At 51.3% G+C, this 10,128-nt stretch overlaps 1 protein-coding gene across 3 annotated transcripts in view; it reads right to left on the bottom strand.

Annotated features, from left to right (window-relative positions):
• The window catches only part of DTX2 (deltex E3 ubiquitin ligase 2), a 34,851-nt gene extending 24,819 nt beyond the window's left edge, over positions 1–10,032 (bottom strand). Inside the window, exons 1-3 of one of the 3 annotated variants that reach the window (XM_026050223.1) lie at positions 9,994–10,032; positions 9,603–9,670; positions 4,171–4,553 (exon numbers count right to left, since the gene is read on the bottom strand). In XM_026050223.1, coding sequence (XP_025906008.1) covers positions 4,171–4,474 — 304 coding nt within the window. In that variant the 5' untranslated portion in view covers positions 4,475–4,553; positions 9,603–9,670; positions 9,994–10,032. Of the gene's footprint in view, positions 1–4,170; positions 4,554–9,602; positions 9,679–9,993 lie in introns of those variants that run through there. The other 2 variants (XM_026050226.1, XM_026050225.1) reach the window with 2 other exon arrangements.
• Between the last annotated feature and the right edge of the window lie 96 nt (positions 10,033–10,128).

Genomic DNA, 10,128 nt, shown 5'->3' on the forward strand with positions numbered 1-10,128 from the left:
GAAGGGTGGGGAGGGAGGGAAAGAGAGAGGAGAGGCAGACAGACCCACCCAAGCACAGGCACATTGATCACATATGTCTCACTGCGGTTCAAAACCAGGCTGAGGCACAGACCTGGTAAAGAGCCTTGACAACGGAGTAACTATAGAGACATAAGACCATTAGGAAGCGCTTTACAGAAGCACTTACAGGGCTGAATACCTACTTGTGACTGCATGGGGATCTGGACTACTTCTGGCAAAGTCAAGGTCTTCTGGTAAAGTCCTGCAAGGGCAGGACAGGAACTTCACCTGAGAGGGGGGACCAACAGGGCCAGCTTCTCCAGGCTCCTTCCTGCTGGGTGATGTAGCACGAGAAGAAAAGCCAGGAAGGTAGTTTGGAAACTGTGGAGAACAGCTGTTCCCACAGAGGAGGAGGAATGAAAACAGACACGCTGCTTTTCCAAGGCTGCTCTGCAGCTACAGTCAGAGCTCAAAACCTACCAAAAGCCTCACTCTCCAGAGCGGTATCATTCCTGGTTGCTTTTTCCCTTTGCTAAAGGGAAAAAAAGGCTGAGGAGAAGGAAGGCATCTAACAGGATAGAAGTCTAAGCTCTGCAAAAATGGCTTCCTGACACAGAATCCAAATTGCTCCTGCTGGGAAAATCCTCGGCAACTCTCAGCCTTGAGAAAGAGGGGCAGGAAACGCCGCAGGGCAAGCGTGTCTGGGGCTGCAGGCACAAGGGTGGTGAGCAGGAACGCAGTGATGGAGTCCTTATGATAAAGGCAAAGATCAGACATGAAAAGCACCAAGAGAAAGGTTGAAAAGCCTGTAAACACATCATGGGAATTACGACCCTAAGCTCGAGGAGCCAAGGTGAAAAAAAGACTCATTTACAAGTTTTCGCATCTCAGGCTTGTGGATAACTACCCAAGAATTTTCCTCATGTTTTTGTGGCAGGGAGACAATCCAAGCAAGCTTAACACCCAATAAGCACACTCCAAAGAAGGAGGAATAGCCCTCACTGAACTTCCGATCACTCCCTGTGTTCAAGAATGTATTTAGATTAATTCTTCTGAAGGTGAATTTAGAGATGCCCTAATGTGTCATTCCAAGAACTAAAACAGGAAAGAAAGATCTGAGCTCCAGAGATGAAATGAAGGCTGATAAGATAATTTCTCAAAGGCCAAATGCTCTGCAGTGATAAACAACAGGACTTGTTTCTCTGCTAGAGAATTGAAGGCACCGAGAACTGGAAGGACTTGCCCACATCCATGCAGAGGATGATGGATCCCAACCTACTGCTTCAGCATCAAGTTTCCCTGCTTATTGCAGGGTAGGGCTCTCCAGTGACACAACACAAAACATCTAATCAGAACAACGAAGAAGCAACAGTGAGATATACAGTAATCTCTCTCGTACAAGATTCAATTCTGTGTTGAGCTCCAAGAGCTCAATGAAGTTCAGAGATTTTTTTGGGATACGACTTCCATCTTGCAGAAATTGGGGTAGAAGGTGTCAACAGAACCAAGCTGCTCTTCCCCAAGCCAAGAACCAGCTTCTTGTATGGGAAATCAGAGCACATAGCCAGGAGCAAATTCTAGCAAGAACTGCTCATATGCAGCAAAAGAGTCCTGCCAAGCTTTACATGAAGGCCTGTGCAAATCTAAGGTCTTAGCAGGCAGGCTACACAAGGGTAGAACTCGAGGGAAGGAAAGGTTAGGAATGGGATTGTACTGGAGCTAGGATGCAGAGAAATGCACGATATGTAGGGATGAATAAGGGAACCACCGGCAGGACAGAAGCAGCACAAGAAGGTTTTTAGGAGTTGCAAAGTGACTTATATCTTTAGGATCCCAGAACAGCAGCAGGGAGAGGAGCTTCGAGGAGTCAACAGCAAGACTAGGAAAATTTCTTGGAAAATATCCCCCTTCCCCCGAGCTGGCAGGAAAACTGGCATTTCTCTCCAGGGTGGCAAACAGCTGGAGCGAGAGGACAACTCCTGCTGCTCCTCTGCATTCCCTTCCAGTTAATGTGCCTAGCCCAGCAGCTGAAGCTTGTGGCTCATCCTGCCCACAAGATCCCCCTGCACAGCTGTCATTCCTGTTGGTGGGGATGCTCGTCCCGTTAACACTGGTTTCCTGTTATTCTCCCCAGCTTCCTTTGAAGAGCCTATTTGTCTGTAACAGCTAATGAGCAGAATACAACAGCCTATTTTTTTTTTGCTCTGTTTAAAGATTTTTCACGGGGATGTTTCCTGCAGGGATTCTTTTCTCCAGCACATAACAAAGGTCAGCTGGCTGCTTGTTCCGAAAGGCTTGTGTTTAAGGCAGGCAGTCCTGCAGAGGAACGGAGCTTTGCTTAGATCTGGGACATAAAACAGAGCGTTCAAGGCTCACACTCAAGACTAGATAGGGCAGTCATTTGTGGAAGAAAACTCCCAGGCCTGACCGCTCTGGTCAGCATCCCTCCGTGCCGAAACACTGTGGCAGTGCTGTGGAGACAGTCGTTTTGTTAGTAAAGATCCCACCACAGATACCATCTGAGGGATGGTGAGACCACATAAGCTAGCACAGTTTCCAAAATTTTAGTCTTTTCATGGTTAGCTTCCAGAGATATTCAATTCTAACTCTTCTGCAAAGGACTTGCATCATTTGCAAGGGGTTTTGAGATCTTTCATAGGGGTAGAGATGCAGGGCATCTCCAGAGACATCACTGCCTCCTGGAAATGGAAGCCCTGTTTCCCCTGGGACACACTGCTCACGGGTTCCAGGGATAACTCGCTGCTGATAACCCAACCTGCTGGCAAAAGCCTTCCTAACCACCATGCTAACCCAGCAGCCATCAGCTGGCCATTTTCTGAAAGTGGATGGTATCCTAACAAGAGGGACTGTTGCCTGTGTGTTGAGAGTCTGGCTGAAAAGCCAAGGTTCCTTCAGAAGTTTGGCACTGAGAAAGCAAGAAACAGCCACTGGCGTCAGCTCTGGTGCTCTGGGTTGTGTTACTCAAAGCCATAGTCCCTGTGGAGCTTGCAGGTGCTCAAACAGGCCAGACCTGCTAATGTATCCAGCTAAGAAAACTCCTCACCCAGAAAACCCTCGTACAGAATTAATCTAAAGCCACTGATGACTGCTAGAATGTTAGAATACAAGCACAGATGCAGCTGTAAGGACCATTCATTTGGCTCCAGCTGCTTCCCCTTCCTTTAGGGGTTGCCTGAACGGTTGATTCAAGATATTGCTCATTTATTCCTTCAACTGGCAAGAGACCAGTAAGCTGCCCATCTCCTGCATCTCCCATCTGACAGCACTGGAGATAACAGGAAGGGTATTGGTAGAGGGAAAACTGATGCATGAAGAATTTTCCAAAGCTGACATTCATTTGGGGTGTGTAATTTGGGATCTCCCTGAATTTTCTGGTGATGAAGATCAGACATTCCATCCCCATTCCTTTCCTGTGCCTCAGCTGCTCAACACATCTGGAGCAAAAGAGAGTAAGAGTTATCTCAGCAAACTGTGAGCTCCTCGGTGACTCCAAAGGAGACAGGATGAGAAGGAAAATTAGGTCTCGGTCCCGCTGCTGAGACCAGCCCATCCTTCCTGCCTAGGAAGGAGCAAGCGAGGCTCGCAGAGCAGAAGTGGGGGATATTCTGCTGCAGCACTACAGCGCTGTGCGGGGGCTGCAGGCTTTTGCAAAGCAGCTTGCACAGGGCGGCATGCCAAGGCAAAGCAGCTGGCACTCCAGCCGCACGGGGAACAAGGGACTCAAACGGGAGGGTTTGAATTGTAGAAAGGCCTTTTTGTGCGAGTGGTCTTGAATGAACGCAGGCGGGGGCAGGAAGAAAGTTTGCAGCTCTGTGGGCTCTGGCTCTCAAGCACTGAGCTCCAGAGTTCCCAGGAAGAGACTCCTTAATAGGTCACCTCTTGCCCCAAGTCTCTGCCCTGGGAAGGAGCTGGGCCTGCCCGAGCCCAGCCACCCAGCCCTGCCTGTCCACAGGATCCAATGGTGATTTGCACGTGGGGCTGGCAGATGGGATTGGGCAGGGAGCTGATACACTGCCCATCAGAGACCCTTCAAAGCGCCTGGCAGTGGCAGACAGAGCTGCTTTGCAGGGCTCTCCTGCTAGAGCTGGGCTCTGCTTAACTCTGAGCACTCTCAACAAAACCCCAACACAGGCTGGCAAGCTTCCTTACCTGTATCCTGTCGGAACTGCGTCAGACTTGGGATGTCGATGACGTAGGGGGCCAAGACAGCGTCAGCATGGCCCAAGGGGATGCTGTTGCCAGGTCCCGGCCCCAAACGCCGGCCCTTCTGCTGAGACTCCTGGAAAACCTGCTCAATGTAGCTGCACACGTTGCCTCGGTAGGGCCTCCACCTCCCGAATTCGTCCTGCCATTCCCACACAGCCACGGCCGGGGAGTTGCTGTGCCCTGGGGCAGAGCTGGGGAGCCCGGAGGGCCCAGCTGAACTGCTGCCTGCCCCCTGGGCTGCTGCCATGATCCGCTCTGGGGTCCGGGGCACAAAGCGATAGGAAGCGGCAGCTGCGCTGGCTCTAGACCATCTTCTTCTGAGGAACCTGCACGGAGAAACAAAGACAGCACAGAGAGCTGAGAATGTTGCCTCAAATCCAGGCCAGCCCAATCCACATCACGCGTTAAGAGAGAGACAAGCTCAGCCTGTCGCAGAAGATGCTCACTGATGAGCTCAGGAGATTACAAGAGAAGTAGATCAGCCTCAAAATCCTCTCCGCTCAATGGCAGACCATGTACCACCTCCGCCAATGCTTGCAGCTTTTCCCACAAGCTTTTTGGAGAAACTCTGCTTTCTACAGTGTGGAGGAGCAGATACTACCAGAGCTGCTGCTTGTGTAAAACCACCCCAAAATCGCTGAGGATTGGCATATGTGTAGCCCCGACCCGAGCGGCTCACCAGGAACACGCCGGAGCAGGGGCCACGCCGCGCTCCTCCCGGCCCACGCTCGGAGCCGGCCCTGGCAGCGGCTGCCTCTCAAACCGCTCAACGCAAGTTGCCAGCTTGTGAGCAGGAGCTCTCCAAGCACTTGTGCAACTCGGGCTTCTGATCACTCAGTCTGGAGCCAGAATCAGTCCCTTGACTCCCCCTGTACAACATTATCACACACACACAAAGGTAATCCTTCCTGTCCAAGCCAAGGCCACGAATCACATCATAAAAATAAATGTTAATATTCATCTGAATGGAGAAGGAATGGAAGTGTGAAGGGAGTACAGAGGCACCAGAAGTATCAAAAGGCATAGGGAATCACCTAATTTAATGGCTCATCAAGATCCTGCCTGCAGCTTATCAGGTTGGAAGGCAAGGGACATCCTGAAACAAGGGACAGAGGCAATCGGCAAAGACTCAAGCCATTAGGAGATGATGCTGAGAAGGACAGAGAATAGGAGCCTTAAGACACCCAGATAAAGAGACAAAGGGTAGTAAGTAAATCCCCATGACTCACAGAAGGGACAGGATGTAAAGACAAAAGATCACAATTACTGTTACCTCCTAAAGGATATAAAAAGGCAGACTCAATGCCAGTACACCAGCTCGAGAGACATCAGGTGGACTTAATGTTTGGCACCTCTTGTCTGCTGTGTCATTGCAAGAAACGCTGTCCAGATCGTCTGGACACATGCACCTCGGTGACTGGATGCTGGGCAGATAACCTGGAAAAACCCATATTGGTGCTTGGGTGCAGATGGATAGAAAAGGATGAGTGCGAACGAGTGAAGTCGACTTTATTCTAAAATAAAACCCCTTTCTCCCTCCCCAGGTCTCAGGTTGCTGATTGCTGGTTTAACGCCCAGCCTCCTTCCTGCCCAACAGAGAGGTTCAGGTGCCCAAGATGCAGATAAGCAGTGGGTGGCATCCACTGCGCATGGAGAGTGACATTCCTGACGGATGGGGGAAGATCCCAAGCTGCTTGGAGAGAGATCCAACGCTCCTGCGTGGTTCACTAGCTTAAAAAAGGGAAAAAACGGTGCAAAGACACACCCACGTGTCTGCATTTATAAGAAGAAACCAACATTTTCTCGAGGAATTCATTGAAAATTAGTTATGAGCCGCTCCATTAGATTTTTAGAGAACACCCCCAGCTTCACTGCTGCTGGTGACAAGCTGCTATAGCAGAAGGCTCTGGTCACAAAAGGCTTTTTCCCTCCCCCTTCTCTCTCTCCTTTAACTCAGTCTCTACCTAATGCACCAATGAGGGTTATTTTACTGCTCAAACCAGTAAATTACTTGACACAAACATCTGATATCGAATTTGACACCCGCCTCTGCTGGTTCTCTTCATGGCAGGTCTCACTCTAACCCTACTGCTCCTCAGAGACCATCAGCATTTCCACGTTGCACAGATTTCCACGCTGTACGAATTTCTGCCCTATCCAGTTACTCTCTCATTAAACGCTCTGAACCCCGGTTAGAGAATTGACACCTTGTTTGCCCCCACAAAGTCTTCACTACCAAACTCTGACCTGCAGATCCTACAGACACCAGCACAGCAGCAGGCGGCTTTCGGGAGGGGAGTCGGCACGTTGTTTTCCTTGGTTTTTAAAATACAGCATGAGGAAATGGAAAAAAAGAGGAGTGGCAGCAGAAAAGCACCAAAGGCCACCTGGTTCACGTACCACCTCGCGCTCCCTGCGACCCCAGGGAGGTAACAAAGGTCTATTACTCACTTCCTTGGAAGGTGGCGATGCCTGGTGTTCTGGACCACGCGCAAGCAGAGGCAGCGAGTGGCCCCCACAAGCCCAGGAGCTCCCACTTTGCTCCCCGTCAGCAAGGGGAGCTATTTCCTGGAGCTGCTGGTCCGGAGGAGGAGGAGGAGGGAGAATATCGCAGCCTCCTGCCAGTTCTCACCACTGGAGAGTGCTCTTGCTGGCAGCTGTTTGCCAGGATTGGGAGGCAAGGGGTGCCCACCATCCATCGCAGGAGAGAACTTCGGGAGGCCAAAAATCAAAAGAGTTAAGGCAAAGAAGGCAGGAAAAAAAAAGGCACAAAGCAGGAAAAAAAAAGGCACAAAGTTGCATTTCCTTGAATTCAGACACAAGCTGATAACGCAACACGGCTGTATGGAAAGGGCCGCCTTTCCAGCCCTTTCGGGGACATCTGCAGCACCGGGACAGGAGCTACGTGGCTCTGCGAGAATCCCTCGGCCTAACCCTTCACCTTGAACTAAAACACAAACAAACTTAAAAATCTATGAGCCAAATAATAATAATTATAAGTCAAGCTCTACCCCAAAGAGCCACGTTTATTCGGCAAACACCCCTTGGCTCCAATTCAGTTAGAAATCCTAAGGTGCCACCATGCCCCAAATGAAAACCACAACCTGCTACTTGAAGAACAAACTCAGAGCAGTCCAGCCACTTGTCCTCCACCTCCAAGGAGGTTTTTAACTTGGTTCAGACAGAAATTGGATTCATTTTCGTTTGTTCTCTGCACCCCAGCACGCCTTTTGCAACAGCTGCCCACAAGGTTTCATTTATGTGAATTTGGATGAGTTAAGGAATTTGGTGCATTTCAGTTGTGTTTCCCAAGCAGATCCACCTCCTGCTCCTCAAACTCCAGCAAAACAGGGTCAGAAAGCCAGGGGTAGGACAGGCAGCAAGGAGGGGAATCAAAGCATCTTAAAGCCACATAATTCTCAGACCTGCTCTACCTCATATACAACAAAATTTCTTTTTCCTCTAAAAGCAAGACCTTAAAACTCGGACATGTTTTTTTAAATATATGTTTTTTAAAGACCTCTACATCCCTTTTTATGTCTCTGACCTGAAATTGCCAGTGCTAATGAAAAGTGATGGGCTAGTTTGGACCGCAAGCACAGAAGCCCTCGGGATCCCCTGCACCGGGCTGGGCTCTGCTCAGAACCCACCAGAATGGGCGTCTCGAGAGTGGGGAGATTCCTGGCACCTTGTTCAGACAAGAAAGTGCCCAGGAGAGAGCTGTAAGTGCCACTAACACAGGAGAGATTACCCTGGAAGGGTTACAAACAAGCCCTTATGGATAATTGCCATGAAAAGATTATACATAGATGAAAAATGTAGGCAAAATATAAGGAGGAGTGGGGATATGATAACCCAGGGACCCTTTACAGAGGGGTGCATCACCATCAGGCCACACAAAGACCAGCTGCAACACCCAGTCCCCCTCCTGCACCCAGTGCAGGAAGAGCTGCAAACACTCATGCAACAGCTTTGGAGCCTCTGCAAGGGCTCCAAGCTCCTGCTGGGGATCCAGGGGGGAAAGTGGGTCCTTGACTCACAAATCCCACACACTGCATGGTCCCTGGAGCAAGCGAGACACAGGCTGACACGGTGCAAAGAGACAGCTCGCTCCACGGAGTCACCGCGGCCAGACTTCGCTCCCCAGGCATCGACAGCCCGCCTGCTGGCAAAGATGCTATAGGCGCCACCTCAAAGACGCTATAGGTGCTGCTTCGAGACCCTAGTTTCTCCCTGTGCTCGGGAATGCTTTGCAAAGTTCCAGCCCTGGCCAGGAACTCGGGAAGATCAGCACCATCGGGCCCCAGCAGGGTCTGCAGGGAGGAACAGGAACAGAGTCACCAATCGAGGATCAGAGAAGGCTCCTTCCCCAGCTCTGCCATCCTGGGGCAGTCATTTAATTTCTTCCAAACATCCTATTTCTAGCACTTTGGCTGCTTTAAGCCCATATTTCCACACACTCGTGCCCAGCATCGAGGAGCACAATCCCAGCAAGAGACACAGCCCTGCTCTCCTGCAGCTCGCTGGAAACCTCAGCGCAAGGTGCCTGGTTTGGCAGCCAAGAGCACGGAAGAAATAAGACCTGTCCGCACAAATCCTGGATCCCCTCCATTCAAAACAAGTTGCAAGAAAATTCCCTTTGGAGGAGGAAATAAAGAGTGCAAGTGAAGTAGAACAAAGCATTTGCCTATCAACTAGGCGGAGAGCTTATTTCAGGCAGGAATGAATAGGAATGCTGAGGCAAAGGGAACAGGGTAGGTACGTCTGAATATAAGAACAGTTGCCTGGCATCAAACCAAACCCAGCATCCCACACACTTGCTCCAGGGTCCTTCCAGGGCACTGAAACAGGAGATTATTTACTTGCAGGGAGATTTACTCATGGGAGCGCAACCTGGCAAAATCCTGAGGGCTTCTCTGTTTTCCTCAGAGCTTCAATTAGCAAAAAGAAAGGGTTTTTTAAATTTGTTTGCTTGTTTTTCTCCATTTTCTTTTTGCAGGTAGGAAGAAGACCTCCTGCCCAGCCTCAGGAAGCCGGTTCTCCAAGGATGCCAGCACTCACGCTGTCTGGAGGACAAGCTCCCAGCTGGTTCCCAAAATACTACACGAGAAGTGAAAAGCCAAGGCCCTGCCACGGGAGCTGGTGATTCATTCACCTTACAGCCAGTCCTGCTACTTTGCCCTAAAACACCCCTCAGAAGTTAATGACAACCACACAAGATCGAAATAAAACAGGACACGGCACAAACAGGCGCGCGGCAGCCAAGCCTCACCACCTCCTTGTTCAAACGCATCGGCTCCTCGTCTGGAAACCTGAAAGCACTCACAATTACCCGCGGACAATTTGCTATTTCCCAGCTCCTTTCAGAAACCTACCCTCAGCTCCGGAGGTGAATCAGGAGTTGTCCAGGCAGCAGCGAACACCCACACAAACATGAGCGATCCTGGAAGCAAAGAAGGAATTCAGAGTCTCGGCAAAGCAGAGCCACATCCTGGCTCTTCAGGCCATGCCACCGCAATTCCTTAAGAGTGGTAGTGTTAAGGCAGCAGATTTTGGGGAGCAACCCAGGATGGTTCCTCGAGACGGAGGAAGCCCAAGGCTTCCAAGGGCCCCCGCTTCCCGCGGGCCGAGCTCCGCTGCTCCGGAGGTGCCTCTGCAGGAGCGGCCGGCCCCGCGGCTGGAGCGGCCAGACCCGGGGCAACGGCGGCTGCGCTCGTACCGGGCGGGCGACGTGGAGGGACCGTGCGGGACACGCGCACAACTCACCGCGCTCGGGGGCACCGGGAGGCCCCCGAGTGCCGGGGGGCAGCGCGACGAGGCCGGGCTGCCGAGCGCGGCCCGAGGGGCGCCCCGTTCCCCGCCGAGCGGCCCGGGGCTCCCCCGCGCCCGGGCCGGCCGCTC

This window comes from Nothoprocta perdicaria, unplaced genomic scaffold (assembly GCF_003342845.1).
Source record: "Nothoprocta perdicaria isolate Ctin4 unplaced genomic scaffold, notPer1 scaffold_66, whole genome shotgun sequence".
Taxonomy (NCBI): domain Eukaryota; kingdom Metazoa; phylum Chordata; class Aves; order Tinamiformes; family Tinamidae; genus Nothoprocta; species Nothoprocta perdicaria.